Source organism: Mus musculus, chromosome 5, assembly GCF_000001635.26.
Source record: "Mus musculus strain C57BL/6J chromosome 5, GRCm38.p6 C57BL/6J".
Lineage (NCBI taxonomy): Eukaryota > Metazoa > Chordata > Mammalia > Rodentia > Muridae > Mus > Mus musculus.
This window is the reverse complement of record NC_000071.6, coordinates 66,456,409-66,477,507: the sequence shown is the minus strand read 5'-3', so window position 1 is coordinate 66,477,507 and position 21,099 is coordinate 66,456,409. Positions and strand designations below refer to the sequence as shown.

General features: G+C 44.7%; 1 protein-coding gene across 18 annotated transcripts in view; it reads left to right on the top strand.

Annotated features, from left to right (window-relative positions):
* Apbb2 (amyloid beta (A4) precursor protein-binding, family B, member 2) overlaps positions 1-21,099 on the top strand; it is a 320,340-nt gene that overhangs the window by 141,557 nt on the left and 157,684 nt on the right. For all 18 annotated transcript variants that reach the window (XM_030254079.1, XM_030254081.1, XM_030254078.1 and 15 more), the window contains one exon: positions 15,342-15,410. In XM_030254079.1, coding sequence (XP_030109939.1) covers positions 15,392-15,410 — 19 coding nt within the window. In that variant the 5' untranslated portion in view covers positions 15,342-15,391. The remainder of the gene's footprint in view (positions 1-15,341; positions 15,411-21,099) is intronic.

The following is a 21,099-nucleotide window of genomic DNA, read 5'->3' as shown; positions in this document are numbered from 1 at the left end:
CCTCTAAGGGTGCTAATACCTAGGAAAATATCCTGCTCCCTACGGTCATGCCCTGGCTCACTCTGGTCCACATGTGTCCCTCATGGCTATTCTCTCATCTCCTCATGGCAAATCTTCCTGGTCTCACCACATGGTCTCTCCACCCCTCGCTTCTCTCCTCATGGTCCTCCTCCTACCTCTCTCTACCTGGGACCCTTGACTGGGATCTGAAAGCCCAGCCTTCCTATCTCCTCTGACTGAGGAGGAATGGATGAATCAGCTCTTCATTGACCAATCAGAAAGTGAGAGAGAAGAACGTTACAGAACTGAGACAGGTGACGCTTCATAAAAATAACAATACCAAAGTCCAGCCTGTACCCCACTCTCTTCAGGTATAGAAATCAGCATTTGAATATACAAAGACCACCTTTGCTCAGTGCACAAAAAGCTTAGCCCTACACATCCGCACTTTCTAGGTAGGAAGCTGAAGTCAGAGACACCCAGAGAACTGTTCACAGAAAGTGCTGAGATGGAGGTCAGGAGAGGCGGTGTGGCCCCCAAGGTCTTGTGTGTGTACGTGAATGGTGGTAATGAAAGATTCCAGACTGTGCGGTGGGGGCGTGGCAGACAGCAAGGGGAGGAAGCTTTACAGGCTTCCGTGGGTATCGGTGGAAGCTCACCTAGATCTGAATGGTGGCGGTGGAGGTAACAGCAGGGATACTCAGCTCGCAGCTCCGTAGGACAGATTGATGGTGTCAGGTCCCTGATCAGTTGTGAGGGCTTTAGGACTATTGGGGTGACAGATGGCTGGGATGTTATTTGGCTGCTTCTCGCCCCCGCAGTTGACTTAGGTTAGTTATAAATGAGATCTATGGGGAGGGCGGTTGTATTATTTACTTTTGTCTTCGCTGTGACCAAATACCTGAGAGGAAGCAAGAGCTTCAGGGGATAGGATTTATTGGGGCTCACAGTACACAGCACCAGTCCCCAGCATGGCTGGGAAGGCATCGCAAGCAAGTAGCTCCGTGGTCGGGCCAGTGTGAGGTGGCTGTATGCCACCACTTGTGTGGCACAGGCTGTGTGCCACAGCTTGACTGATGAGGAAGCAGAGAGCCGGATCCAAGGCTCCCCTAGTGACCAACCTCCCCGCTAGGTCCAGTGGCCCCAAAGGGTTTTACACCCCAGTACCAGCTGGGGACGAGCAGTTGGAACACGTGAACCTGTGGCGGACCTTTCAGACTGTTTTAAAAGAACCCCATTTTTACACTTTGTGACCAACCAGCACAGGGTCTTAGCCCGAGAATTTTGGGGGAACCGTAGAGAAAGAAGCATCTCAAATGGAAGTTGACAGACTTTCCTAAGCGCCTTTGCCTCGGCATAGTCTGTGGCACGTAAGAGTCTCTCCAGCTTTTTTCGATAGCTGTAAGTGGATTGCTAGGCAGCAGCCTGCCTTCTACCTTAAGAAGCTGAGAAAGGTGAGAAGGAAGAGGGAGTGAGGTCACACCTTAGGGGACAGCCTATGCACACACACAGCTGGAGGCCAGAGGTCAGCCACAAGTGTCATTTCCTAGAAGCCATGCAGCTTGTATTTTGAGACAGTGTCCTTCTTGGGACCTAGGACCTGCTGGCAAGGCTGGCTGGTGAGCAGGCTCCAGGGAGCTTCCTCCACCTCCCCGGTGTACAGACCATAAGTCCACACCACCTCCCCGAGCCTTTTCTGTGGGTACTGGGGATTGAACTCAGGTGCCATGTTTGTGTGGAAAGTGCTTTACGGACTGAGTTATTTCCCCAGCCCCTTGGCTAGAGTCCTCAAGAGGAAAAACAACTGTGGCCAGAGGCAAGGGAAAAATCTTAGAGTTAACCCTGTGCACACGCACACTGTGCTGGGACAAACCCCTGTTCTTCCTGGGTCCTTAGCCCATGTCAGGACTGAAAAGTGTTTTCATCCTTCCTGCTCCCCTTAATACATATGTCCCCTCTCAGCTCAGACCCAGACAAAGGACTGAGAAGGGACAGCTGATAGCTGTGTGCAAAAACCTCCAAGGTTTACTGAAGGGGACTAGAAAACATAGGGGTTTCAATTTGGGTTTGTATTTCACTGCTATTTCTCCAGGTGAGGTAGTTTCTTCTACCTCCTCCGCCTCCCCCATCCCCTCTTCAACCCCTTCCTCTCTCTCCCCCACCCCATCATCTCTTTTCTCCCTTATCAGGTATTTCTGAGTGTGTGAGATTGGTCAGTGTGATGGCACCTATTTTCACCTTCCTTTATGGCATCCAGTTATGATGTTGTAGGGAGAGATGGCCTTGTCAAACTGCACACACCTTGGAACTGACACAGCTGCTGCACAGTGCTCTGGGCTCAGCTACTTGGGGGATATGAAAGGAACTAACCTGTTGCCAGCTCCCTTTAGAGCCCCTGGAAAGCAGTCTTCAATGCTGATTTGGCTCCTTCTGTCCCATGTGTATGCTAGGGATGGGGACATTTACTTCAGAACAGATGTATGACAGATAAAGAAGGTGAGTCTGAAAGAACACGGAGTCAAGCATACCTCTCATCTTGCTGTCTTCTCAATAAAAAATTCCGAACGGTACCTGGGACTGAGCGCACGGGGAATTCTAAGCATTGCCTGTCCTGGCTCACCAGCCAGTCCTCCTTTACGATGTCACGTTGTCCTCCGTGTCCTGTCCCACGTCTGCTGACAGTCTGCTAAGGCAACCCAGGCTCACCAAGAGCCTGTTCCCTTGTGCGGGTTTCTCTGTTTGAGGGCAGATCTCACTGAGGACCTACTGGGCTCATGAGGTACATGAGATCCAAAACCTCGAGCCTTCTCTTCACTCATATGGCATCAAGGTTCATACAAAAGACACAAAAGCAGGAGGAGGATTGTCTGAGAAAAGGAAGGGCGTCAGTGTTTGGGGGCAAGTGGAACCAACCGTCTTACCAGACAAAAACTGGGAAGGTTGAGCAGATTCAGAAACCCTGGTATGGCTCGTATCTGAGAACTGTATGAGTGCCATCTACCCCTGACCCAGTTCCTGTCCTGGAGCATGTAACCGTGACACACCACATAAGGATCATGACTGCTAGTCGTAGCACAGAGTTTGGGAACCCCTGCCTCCTCTGCCTCAGCCTGCACCTTTTCTCACCGGGGCTGGGGCCCCCATCCTAGGCTGTGTCCAACACCCCTCCCACCCCCACTCCCGTACCTGATGGCAGAGAGGATGGATTGCTGCCTAGCGCCCTCCCCTGTAGTCTGCCCGAATGGAGTTCACACCCCAGCTGCGAGATGGAACTCCACCATCGAGAGCAGGGAGCAGAGACAATGAGGTGGAAATGGTTAAAGCGAATGATTTACACGTATGAAAACATCATCACAAAATGCATTATTCTTTTTATTATTAATATACGCTAGTAAGGGAGAGAAATTAAAAAATAAAACTTCATGTGTTCTATTCAGAGAAATTAGTGCCTTTTTTTTTTTTTTCTGCTTCCTTTCTTTTTAAGGAACATTTTTTTAAATGCACTTACCTTGTTCTTGTCTGGAACCGTTCTATTGGTTACCATCTAGTCACACTGCCCGGATATCCCGGGTGTCTCAGAGCGTCAGCTTTACAAAGAAGCATGCTTCCTTTGTTCTGTGAACTGTTGCAGGCCCCAGGAGTCACTTGTGAGGTGTGGCTACATTGTCCCTCCAAGGCTCTTTGCCGTTTGAACGGCTCCGCTCACAAGATATCCTATTGACGTGTTTTCTGAGCCGCACAGTTAAATCTGTCAAACATAGCGTGGGAAGCAGATGGTGGCTGTGTCTGTTGTAATCAGGTACACTTCTGGTTTCTCTAGACCTCCATTAATGAATACAAGCCACGTGTGATGGGTGAGGCAGGCAGGACAAAGAGGGCGGGGCTTCTCCAGTTGTTAAAACATATAAGGTGTGTTTTTATATGTAGCTTTAAGTACAGACTTGTCTCTTCTTAATTAGCTCTTAATAATGAGCTAAGTAACTGGTACGATGGTGCACATTTGTTAACTGTAACACATGGGAAGCTGAGGCAGGAGAACTGTCGTGACATTGAGTCTGGTGCAGGCTATTTAATTAAACCTTGTCTCAAAAACAGAGAAAGAAAATCAGAAATGAAATAATTTGTTATTAATTTGAAAATGCATTCCTAATCTTTGTTTAAGATATTATGTGAGTCAGTAGCACCTGAAGCATTAGGGAATATTTATCTAAATCTTATCATATTTTTCTAGTCATTCCTTTAGCAAATCTTAATTGAGTGCCTACCGTGTGCTAGGTACTAGGAATCTATTGATACACATAGTCCCTGACTTCACGGTGAGAGAAGAGTCATTAGATAGATTGTTTGAATTGCCATAGGGCTGGAAGAATGCTCAGTGGTTAAGAGCACTGCCTGCTTTTCTAGAGGACCCACGGTCAGTTCCCAGAATCCACATCAGTGTGTATAACTCAAGCTCCAAGACATCCAAGGACTTATCCTCGGGCACCTGCCCGCATGTGCAGACACACACCTATGTGTGCTAAGTAGTTTCAAACAATAAAAATACATCTTAAAGAAAACTGAATAAAATTGGAGTAACATGTCCCCAAAGACAATAAAAACACTCCAAAAACTTATGCTCAAAACAAAAATCATTAAACATTAAAATGTATTATTTCAGAAGACGTAGAAGTTTACTATGACTCTGAAAAAAAAAAAAAGAGCGGGAGGCTATTCCTCTGAACTCATCCTAAGAAACTGCCTAAACAGTGAGTTTTGGGTGCCACTGCTGTCAATAAGAAGCACTAAAACAGCTCTGGGGTCAGGAATTCTGTCACAGCCTGTTGGGGCATAGCACACTCAGAAGTGAACATAAAGAGGCTGCCTCTGATGGAGTGTTAAGGCTTGAGTGTTTAAATCCATGAGGTCTTGGTAACATGGATCAAATATATATTGTTTACTTTCCGAGGTTGATGGAGACAACTTAGATTGTCTTGGAAGGTAGGAAAGAGTCAAGGACTCGTCCTGGCTCCTTAGCTGATGACTGTTGGAAAACAAAGTACTACATGAGGGGGGATATGTCCTGAACCATTTCCACCCAGAAAGTGAAGACAGGATGAGCAAAGTGGAAAGCAGTTTGTGGATCAACCAACATGGTGACTTAGCCTTGGAAACGAGTGGAAACTGGATGTCGTGTTTCCTGAAGGAGCACCATGCCTCCAAGTGGGCTGGATCTCAGTTGCTCTAAGCCTCTGGCTGTAGCTGCCTGTGGAAGGAACTTAGAGGTTGAGGGGATATGCTGAACACACAGCAGCCAAGCCACTACTGTGGAGATGCCTCAGTTCCTATGACCCAGTCTTCAACGGAGAAGTGGTCATGACACACAAAGGGTGGGAGAGTGTGCAGATTAACTGTTGATAAACATACATCAGAGTTTTCAAATGGGCAGCATTCGCCTGTGTTGTCTCCTTTGGTAAAGAAATACAAGTCCATGATTACCATCAATTTGGGAGTTTATTTGTAGGGGGAGAGAAGTGCAGAGCACAGGCCTCCTGGGATAGCTGGTGAAGTCTTGTTGAGGTCTGGGCAGTAATTCTGTAAGAACATTTGCTTTATAAGTTATTTGTGTGATTTCTTAGTCATGTTCTGTCTCACTGTGGCAGACTTTATAGTTTGGGTGAAAAGATAACACAGTAAAGCCTTTGCTATCCGAACATGAAGACCTGAGTTTGATCTCCAGATTCAACCTCAAAAGGCTGGGCATGGATGGCACTGTCTGTTTGTAATCCCCGTGCCAGGGAGACAGAGACAGGTGGAGCTCTAGGTCTCACTGGCCAGCTAGCCTAATGGTTATAATGATGTGCATATGTCCTTATTATACACAGTTGGAATGTCCTCTCCCAGTGCATTCTGTTTTGCACAGCATAAATGGCAGCATGCCGTGGGTGACATGACAGAATAGGCTAATGCATCCGTATTGACCAAGCCTGCCCCTGGGAACCTGGGCAGGACTTGAATCTCAGTAAAATGTTTCACATCAATCCTCTCTCCTAGATCAACTCAGCTCTAACCCCAGCAGCTCTTCCTGTACAATCATAGCTGGTTGCTCCAGGTGTAATCAGAGTACCACTATCTCTCTCCTTCACAATGTAGATGGAAGCCTTTTGACATCCAGTTGCTCACACTGTCAAGATGTCACCAGCATCTTCAGATACTCAGTGAGTCTTCGGGGAGTCTGCCCTGCTCACTCTGTATAAGTCAGCTTTGGGTCGCAGAGGTAGTCATCTTTGCAGCATGCCCCGACATGTCCTCTCTTTGGTCTGCCTAGTCTAACATCATATGACCTTGACCAAGAGATCTCAGCCATCTTATTAGAATCTCTAACACGTTTCTGGCCGGCCAGCCTGTACGTGTTCTCATGACAGTAGCAGAGACCCTGGGGACTGGAAATGGGCCTGCACTCTGTAATGAGGACCTTTGTCCTCCTGTTTGGTAACATCCAGTTAATCAAACTTAGAGCTGTGAGGCTGCACAGTGAGGAGAGAGGGTGAGGGTACAGGCACCTGGGGATGGGTGTGTCAGTGCAGTCAGTTGGCCATGAACCCGGCAGTGCATTTGGAAGTGGTACTTGCTTGAAGCATAAAGCATTGCTGTTATTTGCAAGCCACAGTTATAGTGCTTTTGAGCTATGAAAAGTAAGGATCAGGTACTCGAATGAAGGAACCATAATTCTTTCACTTTCTCTTAAGATTTTTGGTGCTGTTACAAAAGTAACCCTTACGTGGAAAAGAAGCCTATGTGTAATGGTCTCTATTGAGTATTTCTTCTCTGATTTTTGTTTTCCCCAGAGAGACATCTCAGACAGCACCCTTCTCCGGGCCGTGGGTACCACCCTCTGACGCTATTCTTAGGAGTGGTTTTGGAATCTCTCTTAGAGAAGGCTGAATAAGCAAGATGCACACTGGATTCTATGTTAACGGGTTGTGTTAAGGCAAGACAATCAAGATGTCGGATTGGTCCCTCTAGGGAGCCTTAGGAGAGCTGCAGATTTTACTCTGTTCTTACCTTAGTAAGTGATCAATTTAGACTCTCCCCAAAACAGTGCGTTACAGCAAATATAGTGTACTTAGGTATGTAGATGGCAAAAGTGTACTAGTAATTATAATTAATGTCCCACAGAATGTAAAATTCAAGTTTCTTCCCATAGAGCACAGCGTTGTAGGTGAATTCAGTCTGTGCTCTTTGACTCTTTCCCCAATAGAAATAAAGTAAGTTGGGATGGAATTCCGCTTGTATATGTGCTTAATTAAATTCTGTTCATTACGTGCACATCAAAAAAGTAAACACACACTAGTCGCCTAATTAACATTGTGTATTGTCCTGAGCATGTAGGTTAAAGTTGAGTTTTGCTCATTTTCTGACTTTAGAAGCCACCTCCAGAGTCAGATACAATTTTACGTACTTCCTCTCAATTGTATTGTTTTGTTTCCCCCGAGCTGTAAGGAAAAGGATCTCAGGTCTTGCTTTCCGGCAGCTGTTTCCACTTGCCTGTATTTGAAGATGTTAGATATCAACTCCAAAAGAACCTGACAATGTGTCAAGAGTTATCTGGCAGCATTAACTACTCCAGGTGGAGCCAAGTTCGTGCACAAAGTCCTGAGGAGTGTGGCACTGTGGTCAGGAGCCTGTGTCAGGGGTGAACAGGTCCAAGGCACGATAATGGCCCGGGACCTCCTTTGGTGGGACGTCTGCCAGGCTATCTAACCGTGTCTGCTTCTCGGTCTGTAGTAGTGACATCATCGCAGGACCTCTCGTGCCAGGCTGTTAGAAGTGAGACATGGGATCGTCCTTGGCAGAGGGACTGGCAGATGTAAGGGTGCTGTCAGTGGCACACGAGTGCTGGTATCTGGTCATTTGATGTAGCTGCTCTCCATTTTATAGACCTTGAAATGGAGATGGAGCTCTTAGGAGAAAATATTGAAAAGCCTGAAGATTGACTCATTACATGTTTGTCGATGGATAGAACAGTATCATCCGTAGAAAGGTTTAATCCTGGCATCCAGTGTCTAAAAGCATTTCTCACCTAACATAAGCTTGCAGGCTTTCAAGTTCAGTTGTACATTGATACAGTTTTGTTTTGTTTTTTTTTTTTTGACAGACCATCTCTTCTTACTTGACAGCATAAGATGGTGATTATTTCAATAATGTCAGAAGAAATTTTTCATTAAAAATTGAACTCATTTTATTATTTGTGAACATTGTCACAAAAAATTAGGGCAGGGCAGGGAAGGAAGGAAGGTCTGGACCCATCAAGGCTTCTAGGGTGCTTATGTTGGGTGTACAGAGCTTTCCAGAACACTTGGATTTTCTTCAGAAAGTTTGCAGCCCAGATGAGAAAACAGATCATGTAGGATTAAGATGTTGGCAACATTAGTAGCAGATGTCGTTTATTAGTGCTTAAACTGTACAAGCCACGAAAGCAAGGAAGCAAGCAAGCAACACATGATTGCCCATTTGATCTTCAGAGAAACTGTTAGATTGAAGACATTTGGACCCCTGACAAATACCAGACACCACCATAAAGGACCCAAGTTATAAGTCAAAGCCAAGGAATGAGGTCTTGATTTTCAAAGTGGAGAATCTCCTTAGGGGTTAAAGAACGGGACTCATTGCTCAATTTTTGTTGCTATTTTGTGGTGGACTGGAAAGATCTGTGTGTCACAGTATCCAGGACTACAATGTACTCCGGAGCACATTCACAAGTGTCTTTATAGATACCCATGCCTAGAAATCCTGAACGTAAGTTATTGCTTACCATCATAATATACACTGGGGATTCCAGAAGTCAAAGCTTCTAAATAAAATGTAATTGTCCTGACTATTTGGGGGGCTTTCCTCAGAATTGACTAGCACTTTGAAGCCAGTGTTAATGACTCTAGTGCCTAGCATCCTGTCTGAGTCGACAGAGAAGTATGCAGTCCTCAGTCTGATGGACAGGAGTGGTAAGAACAGGGATTCTGCACATAGCTGAGCCTCTGGTGGCTTTTCCTCAGGGCCCTTGGTGCTCCTGTGCCTGACAGTTTGTCCTTTGAGATGAATCCCTACTTTATTTTTTCCCTTTTTAAAAATTAGTTTTTGTGTGTTGGTAAGTTAAAATTTCCTTCAAGAAAGTAAAGGAATCATTATAAAGTCTTATAAGGTCTTGGGCGGGGAGAGATGTGAGATCTGACAGGATTGTTCTGGGGACATGGGGACATGCTCTAGGAAAGCAGGTATTTGGGAATAGTAAAAGATTCGAGATTGTCCATGGTCTAAAGAATGTAGTTCCTGAGGTTTGGCGGTAAGGGAGTGAGTGTGGCTCTGGGAAGAGATGGAGTATTGGATAGAGGCCGGAGAGACGTAGAGTGTTCCGAAGCTGTGGCACCGCAGTGCCAGAGTCGGCTAACACAAAGAAAACGAGTTTAGCTCATACTTTTGAGTTCTCCATTCTTTTGAGAACTGAGTCACAGCTGCAGTTTTAATCTCGAATGGCCCCTGGTTCCTTGGTACCAAGCCCTTGGGATGTTTGGAAGTGAGGGCTTAGTGGGAGATTTTATTCACTTTTGTGCTCTCAGAGGGGCTTGTAGTTCTCCAGTCTCTTCTGTCACCATCCTTGCCGCAAGGTGAGCAGTTTTACTCCACTACACATCAGTCCTGTTGTCTTGCCTTGCCATAGGTCCCAAAGCATGAGGGAAAACAGGTCTGAATTGAAAAGTAAGAAACCATGAGTCAAAACAGGCCTTTCTTGTTTATAGGTTAAATGTCTCAAGTATTTTGTTACAGGGGCAGAAAACTAACAAAGTCCCATTACAGTGGCTAGCAGTGGGGAGAGTGGTTGTGGGAATATCCAAGTGGTTACATTTTAAACCAGAAGCAGAGAGATAACTGGTCAGGGGCCAGGCTCAGGCTTCTATAATTACCCTCTAGCTAGAAGTACCAAAAGGTTATAGAATAATGTCTTAGGATAATGTTTCTATTTTGGTGGTTAAACACTATAACCAAAAGCAACTTGAGAAATGAAGAGTTTATTTCCTCTTAAAAGTCCATCACCGAGGGATAGTAACTCAAGGCAAGAACTGAAGCAGAGGCCATGGAAGAATGCTACCTATTAGCTTGCTCTCATGGCTTGCTCAGCCTGCCTTCTTATACTCCAGGACCATTTGCCTAGGGTTGGCACCACCCACAGTGATCTGAGCTCCCACATCAATCATTGATTAATGATAATCAATGCTGTGGTCAGTTTCTCAGCTGAGAGTCCATCTTTCCAAATGACTCTAGCTTGTGTCAAATTGATACAAACAAAAACCTAACCAGAACAGAGAAATACTTTCAGCAATTAAAGAATTTCCACTAGATTCCATTACCCAAAGGATCCACTACCTACCAGCGGTTCCAACCTGATGATCAAGGCTTGGATGGACACTTGGGGAACACAGTTTGTATCTAAACCCTAGCAGTGTTTGAAGTGAGTGGACAGGAGAGACAACAGAGTGAGTTCAGAGGGGAAAGATCAGACCTGTTTGTCTGTATTTGGGGGAGGGGGAACAGGTAAAGAAGAATTCTGTCATTTTTTTTTTAATTCAGTGTTTTATTTTTCTTTTGAGTCATTTAAAAGTATAAACTACTTATGTACTATGTAATGTACATAAACATTAAGGTAATTGGGTCATCCATGCATTCATTAAGTCACTCACCAGTGTATGTTTGTGATAGTGCTTTATAATCTCTGTAGCCGACTCTCTTTATGGTCCTACTGGCTTTAGCTTAGCCCTGGGTAATAGCATCAGCACCATCTTGTCAGGACTATGGAGCTTCATTAATGATGCACTTGAAAATTCTTTGAGGGGGAAATGCTGTTGCTAAATTGTTTGTCTTCAGGGCCTTAATGCTTCATCTGAGAGTCACAACCCTGTGTGTGTGCGTGTGCATGTGTGTGTGTGTGTGTGTGTGTGTGTGTGTGTGTGCGCGCGCGCGCGTGCGTGCGTGCGTGCGTGCGTGTGTGTGCACGTGTGCGCGTGTGCGCGCGTGCGTGCGTGCGTGCGTGCGTGCGTGCGTGCGTGCGTGCGTGCGTGCGTGCGTGCGTGCGTGCGTGCGTGCGTGCGTGCGTGCGTGCGTGCGTGCGTGCGTGCGTGTGTGTGTGTGTGTGTGTGTGTTCATGCATGGGAAGGTCAGAGAGCAACTTCAGTGTGGTTGATCAGGACCTGTCCCTGTGCTTTTAGAGATAGGCCCGGAGCTTTCTCATTAGGCTTGGCTGGCCGCGCCCAGGGATCCTCCTGTCCCTGTACATTCCACTGTTGCCTGGTGGCTCTTTGCTTGGGTGCTGGAGATAGGAACCTAGGTTCTTATGCTGACAGAGCCATCTCCCCAGCCCTCACAACTATATTCTTAATGCAAAACTTGGAGTGGTTTGGCACTAATACCTAAAATGACTGTGTGTGTGTGTGTGTGTAAAACCTCAGTATGATTTTAAGGAAAGCTAGGCACCTGCAGTGAGTGTTGGCAAAATCCATCACATTACAGCTGAGGTGGCATTTCTGCCGGTCTTTAATTGTAATATTTTGATTACCTGTTTTCTTCAAAAGAAATGTCACACAGCCCACATCGGTTGTTTGAAATCCCCAGTAGTACATTAAAATCAAGGTGAAGTTAAACAATTTCCTTTAGCTCAGGGTATTGTACACTCAACAGCTCTGGACTCAGCTGCCAAACCCCGTGCGTGTTCAGACTTCATAAAGTGTATTTGAAAAATTAGACTCATCTATACATAAAGTCACAAACTTAATTAAACATTTCCCATTGAGGGTCAGATATCAACTATGAAATTATATCTAAATTTATTACAGCTTAATAAAATTAAAAATTCAGTTTTTAAGTTGCACTGGTCACATTGTGAGCTTTGAATAGCTGTGTTGCTGCCAGCAGCTGGCCTGTTGCTCACTACAGCTGAAGACTATTCTTAAACTACACACATAAAGTAGTGTGTCTGCGTGCTGCTCTTGTAACTTCTCAAGATGCTGTCACCACAGTTGGTCTATGTTATCGAGGCCCTTCAGAAACCATGGTGTTCCACCCGTTCATTCACTGCCTTAGTCACTTTTCTATTGGCGTGAAGAAATGCCGTGACCAAGGCAGCTTGTAGAAGAAATAGTTTATTGAGGCATACAGTTCCAGAGGGTGAGTTTATGACCATCATGGCAGGGAGCATGGCAGGCGTGGTGCTGACGCTGAGAGCTTACATCTGATCCACAAGCATGAAGCAGAGAGGGAAAGCTAGAGAATTAACTGGAAAGGGGTGGGCTTTTGAAACCTAAAAAGTCTGTCACCATTAGCATACCTTCGCTGATGAGGACACGCCTCCTAAGCTGTCCCTTACAGTTCCACCAGCTGGAGACCAAGTATTCAAATATGTAAACATATGGGTGTGCATCACCTGTGCATCACCAAGGAAAAAGAGTTCATAATTTATGTTTTAATTTCAAGGCCAGGGATGTCTTGCTCATGGTGGGGTTGGATAAATGTTTTCTCCGCTAAATGTTCCTGCCTCACAATGCATCTCCGCTCTCCTGGGTGTTATCTTTGGTACCTCTTCTTTCCCTCGTTTTGTCCCAGAGCTGGGTTCTTTGCCTCCAGAACACACATATCCTGGCTTAAGCACTTTTGTGTTAATACCCCGTTTCCTATGAGCTGCATGTTCTGAAAGAAAAAATACTTTTATTCACTAGAGGAACCCCTGATGTATGTATAATGCACAGCTCAGGCAAGTGTGCAGCGTGTAATGGGTAATATCTGGTTAGCAGCCTAAGACAAGTAGGGACTGTGCAATACATAGTAATATAAGAACAAGCATCGACTAAATAGTAATAATCCTATATGTCGCAGTGCAGGGTAAGCTCAGAATATGTAATAGATACTGTGGAGCTAACAGCCCTGACTAGAAGAATATCTGATCTTTACCTATATGAAAGATGTTGAGGTCAGAGGAATGGAAAGTATTTTATTTTAGGGATCCTCTACAATAAAAGTGTGCAGGAAACACGTAGGCACCCGAGTCTCTCCTTGGCTTCCTGTATTGCTCTGTCTGTGTTCATTGTCCTGAAGTATCTATTGCCTCTTCTTTGTGCATGTCATGTAAGGCACGCTGCAGACAGAGATGGAATTGCAAAATGCTTTAAGGAGCCGATGGAAACTCAGAGCAGAGACGGTTGGGTGCAGAAGAGGTGTCTTCCGGTGTTTCAGGACAGCCAAACAAACCCACCCCTTCAATTATGAAGGGGTAATGAGCCTGCTCCACAGCATGCGGAGACATAATTAGGAATGCATGGTGGGCCAGCGGACCAGGTGTCAGGTCATTATCTAAATCATAAAGTTGGAAGGCATGCCCACTAAAGGCTACTAGTTTGAAAAAAGGTAGATTAGAATGTGAGAGTCTTAGGAGGTAAGAGTTTTTTCCAATTTGCATGGCACTTTAGAAACCTTTCTGCATGTAACCTTTCATGGAACTGCTGCACACTGAAATGTGCGCACCTGAGGACACAGCTCACAGGGACACAACTTGATGGATTTCCACATCAGTCAAGAAGTGCATCTTCATCTTGGCCAGCATCCCTGGGGCCACTTCTTCCTCTTCTGACCCCTGACCCCTTGTCCTGACGCACACAAGTTTCTCTTCAAATTGTACTTTACATAATAGACGAAGTATTTTCGTGTGTGTGTGTGTGTGTGTGTGTGTGTGTGTGTTTAGGCCAGTGGTCAGCCTTAACAATCTTTCCTTTAAAAACTGCATACTTTTGTTTTGTCAGGCAGGGTCCATTTGGAACTGGGGCTTGATAGTTCGGCTAGGGTGGCTGGCCAAGGTTCTTTTGTCGTTACCAGCACAGGCATTAAAGCATACCCCATAATGCCTGGCCTTTGTTTGTTTGTGGATTTAGGGACGCAAAGCAGTTTCTCATGCTTTTATGGCAAGTACTTCACTTACCGAGCAATCTCCTCAGCCCCTATTTAGGAAAACGTCTATGAAAGTCTGCACAAGCTGGAGGATCTGGATTGAGATTCCTAACACCGATGTTAACGTCAGACATGATTATGCATGTCTGTAACCCTAGCATTGGCAGCGGGCTGTTGCGGATGGAAAATAGACAGGGAGAGGCAACAGAGGTGCAGGCCAGCCCCTGGAGCTCACTGGCCAGCCAGTCTAGTGAGTTGTTGAGCCCTCTGTGTGAGAGATGAGAACCTGTCTCACAAGGGAAAACAGAAAACAGCAAGGGAGGGCATTTAACATCAGCTTCTGCCCCCACCCCAGCACCAGGTAATATGAAATAAATAAATAAATAATAGTGTTTTACTCAAGTTAGATCGGGCCATGGTGTGGTACATAATACCCATTCCTCAGTGATACACCTTAATGCATTTTCCTATCCACTCACCCAGATCCACTAAGATTTCCCTGTTGGCAGCCCTTTGCCCTGTTGGGATGTACACCACCCAAGCACAGCATCATCAAACTGAGTTTTCATGGCCATTGAAATAGATGCCCTATGAGATTACCCATGGAATCTTAGGAGTGGACTGGTCCAGCAGTGGGGTCCAGTCACCTAACAGTTCCTCAGATGTTTGTAAGTAGCCCTCCAAAGAGTTTGTCGACCTTTGATCCCACCAGGAAGATTGACATTTCTGATTTCCTGTGTCCTTGCCTCGCTTTATCGTCTCGCTCTTCTCAGTCCTCCAAGTCTCACACAGCAGAGCCACTGTAGCTGACGTTGCCATTTATTAACTTCGGACAGATCTCTTTCTGTCTACTGCACGCTTGTGTTTGTTTCGCTTTTATCTCCGTCTTTGGCTCGCTTTTCTGCAAACTTGTTCATTCTTAACAACTTCAAGGAGCCCTTTCTATATAGAATGCTCTCCTAGCGATAATTTTTGTCAGATCTTTAAAATAATTTGTACCGTGATTTTTACCCCCCTTTTGTTTTCAAACAAGGTTTAAATTTTATAAGACACGATTCACTAGACTTTTTTTTTCTTCTCCTAGGGACTTCTGCTTTGTGTGTCTGCTTGACAAGAAAATATACTGGAAGCTTGAGACAGGCAGACATGCCTGGGGTGGGCAGAGACCTTAATGTGGAAATGCAGTTATATAGCAATTGGAATTCAAATGAAAGGGGGTGTGAACAGTTATACATCAACAGATGTTTATATATAATCTACCTTTTTTTTTTTTTACTTTCAACTGTAATTGGAAGGCATTTCAGTCCCAAACCTATTTCCCTTTATGCTTTGTAATTTGATGTTCTAATATCTGAAATGATTTTTTTTTCCTGTTTTAGATCTCAAATTATAACCTGTTTCCTGCACCATTGCTGACGTCCAACGATCCATGTCAGAAGTACTTCCAGGTCAGATGTGATTATTTTATACTTCAACACCGAGAAACAGTTGTATGTCACGGCTTGATAATGTGTATGATAGATGGTTCTTTTAGTTGAACTCATGTTTTACTAAAATAGCACTTTAAAATTCTCATTGTTCTATATACTATAATAGAAAAAGTATTTTAAAAAAATTAAAGGTCATTTGAATTAACCACATGTGTGTTGTTATTTACCATGGATGTCATGTAAAAATATTATAGTTGATTATGGCAGGAAGTTAAAGCTCAATTTTCACCACCTGGCTTGTATGTTGATTTTTGCCCTGTGGGCAGAGGAGACGGTATTGCTGTTGAGTCTTTGTAAACTGCTTTTCCAACCATAGGGTTTATCAAGACTAGTTCTCCAAATAAGGATTCTCCATGAACCTAAATCTGATTACTTCCAGGCCTAACGAAGCTGCATTGGTTTTAATGCATGTCCCTCTTTGTGTCATGGCAAATGCTATTCTGCACACAGTGTGGGATGGGGTTTAATTCTTGACCTCACAGTGAGTTTGAGGACAGCCTGGTCTACAGTGTGAGTTCCAGGGTATCCAAGGATATAGAGAGAAACCCTGTCTTGAAAAACCAAATACATAAACAAATAAACAAACAAATAAAATAAAATAGATATTTTTAGGTAGTCCTAATGGGATTGTTGACACTGTCCAGGGATGCAGAGGATGGAGGGTCACTGTGCGCTCTCCTGGGGTTCTGTCACCTCACCTCCTGCTGCTTTGCATCTGTATGGTCTTGGAGGGTACTTGAATAGTCAGGAGGGTGGAAGATTAGCTGAGGTAAGGGCTCTGTGATTCAGCCTATAGATTGTCACCCGAGATGGGGCAGGACTTCTCAGGGTTGCAGCTGTCTTAGAGTTACACAGGTTCCCTCCCCATGTGCCTGAAAATACATTTAAGAAACCCACTAGCTCACTTAATAAATAATCAGTTTTAAGTACGGAGAATATTTCCTTTTAGGAATCTTTTGTGTCAATGAAATAAAATAGATCTAAATGAAGGAGAGCGGTCATTCATCTCTAGAAATTTTCTCCTGTTTTTGTATTTCTTTATTTAGATACATTTATCTTTCTGAAGTGTCTTAACTTGCTTTATTTGTTGATGGCTATATATGTGTCTTAGTCACTGTTTCATTCCTATGAAGAGACACCGTTACCACAGCAACTCTTACTTTTAAAAAGGCATTTCATTGGGACTGGCTTACAGTTTCACAGGTTTAGTCCATTATCCATTATTATGGCGGGGAGCATGGCAGCACACAGGCAGACATGCTGCTGGAGAAGTAGCTGAGAGTTCTATATCTAGATCCACAGGCAGCAGGAAGAGAAAGAGAGAGCCACTGGACCTAGCTTGGGCTTTGAAACTCCAAGTTCTACCCCACAGTGACACAGTTCCTCCAACAAGGCCACACCTCATAAACCTTCTCAAGTAGTGCCACTCCCTGATGACTAAGATAGAATCAAAGATAGAATCCTGTGGATCCTCATTCAGATCACCACAATAAGGTACAGAAACAGTTATCAACCTTAATTTTAAAAGAAAGCTAATACTGTTGGGTGTTGATGTAGCAGGTACCAAAATTTACAAGAAAATCAAGAGTCTTATTTCCATGGTGTATCTTGTTCTAAGCTCCATACTCCAACCCCAGAAACTCACCATGGCAACTGGTAAGGGGTGATCTGTCTGGCATCCATCTGGGATGAAGTCTGCCTTCAATCCCACCTTCCAGCTCCAGGGAGCTGTGATCAAAGGCAAGCTTTTCAAAGCAAACCTTCTAGGTTTTTATATGATCATCCGTCTAGAAAATTCCTGTTTGTTCTTGTAGGCTGAGCTCCGAAGTGTCCTCTGAGCAGGTCTCAGGGCACAACAAAGTAAAGTGATCTTCCTGCTTCACAGATTTCCCTGTTTGCTTTTTCTTAATGTTATTTCCGTTTCAAATTGGCTTGAGAGCCAGCGGATCGGTTGCTCAGGAAAGCGTGCACCATTCCTTTTCAGCACGTCTGCTTTCTCCATCCACATCACCCATCAGCGTTCCCACGCTTGCGTATCCACTGCGTTCTTCAGATGTAACCATGGAAGTCTAGAGTCTCATTAAAAATAAATTCATCTCCAAAAGACACACAGGCTTTTCCAAAGCATGGATGTAGCCTTAAAACGGACAAAGAAAAATATCCTTGGGATCGGGATCACATCTGTATCATTTTCTAATTCTCACTGAGATGCACTTGTTCCAAATTGTATTTCCCAAGTAGCCACTCAGCACAACCACATGGTGTGATATTTTTCTTCTTGGCCACTGGTGGCTTCCTGCCATCCTTCAATCTAATCCAGCTGTCCCTTCTCTAAACTTGTATATTCATCTCAAATACCATGTTTTGATAAGACCCTTTACCCACTCCAGACACCATGAGTCTGTGCAATAATTTCCTCTCTCACTGTCCAAATTATGTCGAGCTTTAAAAATCAAGTCATATTCATTTTCATAACTGACAAGTAGAAGTTATGTATGTTCACTGTGTCAAACATACTGTTTAAAATTATTACTTGTTGATAACTAACCTGTGCTAATTAAGGTCTTGGTTTCTTCCTCTGTTCCCTGAGTGTCTCTAATCTCTTACTGGGAAGAGAGGCCCCTTGATATTGCAAACTTTATATGCCCCCCAGTACAGGGGAATGCCAGAGCCAAGAAGCAGGAGTGGGTGGGTAGGGGAGCAGGTCGGGGGAGGGTTTAGGGAACTTTCAGGATAGCATTTGAAATTTGAAATGTATATAAAGGAAATATCTAATAAAAAATGTGGGAAAAATGTGAAAAAAAAATTCCCTTGAATTGCTGAACAGAGCTAACCCTCGAGCAGTTTGGGTGCAAAGGGCACAGGAAACCCTCAGGTGGGTAAGGCAGAGGAGCTGAACCAGCCTTCAGGACCCAGGGAATCAGTCTGGGATGTCGCTTTCCCATCTCTAGAGTAGCCATGGTACTAACTAACCCTGCCCTCTCCCTGAACCTGTGGCTCAGCTTGCCTTCTCCGAACTTTGGCCTCTGTCCACAGAGGACCTCTTACCACCCTGGCATAGTGAGGGTTTGGTTTTGTAGATAATACCAGGAAACCGCTTTATTTTGCCTCTCCCTCCCTAAAAGGAAGAGCGGGGTGGGAAGCTTGAGTTTATTTCATTTCCTTCATACTTTGAGGTGTAGTTCAAAAGGCAGCATTCTCTTGTGGTCTTAATTTCTCAGTGGGAATAAAATCTTGTGGCAGAGGAAAAAAAATGAATTAAATGTGCGTGTTTTCTTCCAGTGTGGGGTACACGGTGCTCCTCTGTGTCTGTGTTTACCCCCACCCCATATCATAGGGGAGAGAAAGAGCAGTCTTTCTCTTTATGAAGAAAGGGGAGCTTGTTATCGTAGATGGAGACTAGAGGTCTTCACACAGAAAAGAATCATAGGCAGCCACTTCTCGCTGTGGGATCCAACCCAGGTCTTCATGAGTTAGATCCCTGGGTTAAGGAGGGCTGGCATGGCTATACCTGCTGGGGCCCCTTATCATCGGGTGGAGGGAGCTGTCTTTATGGGATTAAAAAGGCTCTGGTTTACTTAGTCTTGATGGGCTTTATACAAAAGATACGTTTGTTTTAGCTGAAGCTATTGTGGTCACCAAAAAGTTCAAGACGTAAGCAAGATAACTGGATACATCAGCGTGCTGCTGGCCTGAGAAACCCAGGGATATCAGATGTAGGCTCAGTGGATCACAGGGATCTGGGCATTGTCTTCTGTCTCTCTTTTGGGTCTGCCTTCTTATTTGTTAAATCTAACACATTTAGTCAGGGAGTGATAGGCAGGCAGGTTGCTTCCCTTCCTCGTGTGTGTGTGTGTGTGTGTGTGTGTGTGTGTGTGTGTGTGTGTTGGGAAGGAAGGGGCCTTCCCTTCTTCCCCTTCCCTGTTGTGTGAGACAAAAGTTCCGCTGTTGAGCCCAGACTGCCTTCTAACTGGTGGCGATTCTCCTGCCTTAGCCTCCTGAGTGCTGGGATTCTAGGTGTGCTCTGTCACACCGGGTTGCTTCCTTTCTTCTAACCACTGCAGTTGAGTCTTATGATTAACTTTGTGTGGGTCCTTAAGCTAATCCTTAATTAGCCACCAGAATCGTGGAGATCTGTTGCTGTGACTGGTTGTGTACCCCCCTCCCCCATACACAAATAAGAGATACAAGCTTACAACATTTGTGCTGGACCCCTGATCCTAAGAGCCAGGAGGTGAACATTCCTCTGTCAGTTTTGTTCACTGTTACCATAAGGCTGAAGCCCAGTAGTGGGGGAAAGGTTAAGTGGATGAGAGGGAGTGGGGTGCCAAGGAGGCTCTTGACCCCAAGAAAGAGCAAGAGGGTATTAACAGGTGTGTGTCAAAGGTAACAGGTATTCCTCAGGGACCCAGGAGAATCTGACACTTGTTTTTTGTCACTCTCTTAAATCTGAACTGATTGTATCTCTGAGATAGGAATTGATCCCCTTGAATTAATGTTGGGCCTTGGTAGTAGGTACTTTGTATTACTTTCGGTGGGTTGTGATAAAATACCTAAAACAGGGGAGGGAATGAAGGATTTCCTCTGGCTCTCAGTATGAGGGCCGAGATCCATCCCTGCAGGGGGCATAGCCCGCCCAGAAATGGAGAGAGACCTGAATGTTGATGTCCACTCCCGTTCTCTCCCCAGGCCATGGAATGGTGACTGAATGTGGCCACCATATTTATGCAGGTCTCCCTGCCTACACAACCTGGGAAAGTCTCTTATAGATCTGAACAGAGGTCTCTTAGCTGATTTTAGATTTTGTCAAATTGACTATAATATTATTTCTGTCAATCGCATTCTTAACTGACTGGACAGTATGATTAGAGAGCCATGGTGGGTGTGCTAGCTAGTCACGGATCCCAACGGAATTCCCTCTCAGGGTGGAAGGCCCGTCCTTGTGGCCACTGGCATTGTGTGTTCATCCTTCACCAGCTGTGCATACCCTGTCTACTGTTGCTTTTCCTGAACTTGAAGAATCTACTGACTAGTAGATGCTTGATAAGTACTTAATGAATGAGAAAATAAATTCACGAGTATGCCAGACTTTATAAAAAGGAAATTCTGGTAATATATATAAAAAAAAAAAAATGGAGGGGGAGGAAGAGCAGGGCATGATGGTAAATTCCTTGTCCCATCACTTAGGTAGAGGTGGGTGGCTCACAGTTTAAGGTTATCCTTGACTGCAGAACAAGTGCACGACCATTCTGGGCTCCCCATAAGACCCTTTCTGAAAATATAAGAAATAAATACTAACATGGAGTTGATTAAAGTCACAAGCTATTGATTGTAGTCTGAGCATGGCTCCAGTGTTGAGAACGACAGGCTGAAGAGTCCTAAACATTGATAAGAGAAACCGAAAGAAGCCGAAATTATAGTTCAAGAGAGGACATGCTATCCTTTCATTTTTATAGAGAGAGAATATCCATTATCTCCAAATGTACTAAGGTGGTATGACGCGCTTTCCTAGTCGACTTAAGTCTCTTTCCTTCCTTTTTGCTAAAGGTGCAGGTGCTAGCTGTGTTAAAGGCAAGGATTAGAGGAAGGCCCAGAGCTGGATGGCAGATGTCACAGAAACAATCAGAACATTCATAGATGTATGTGC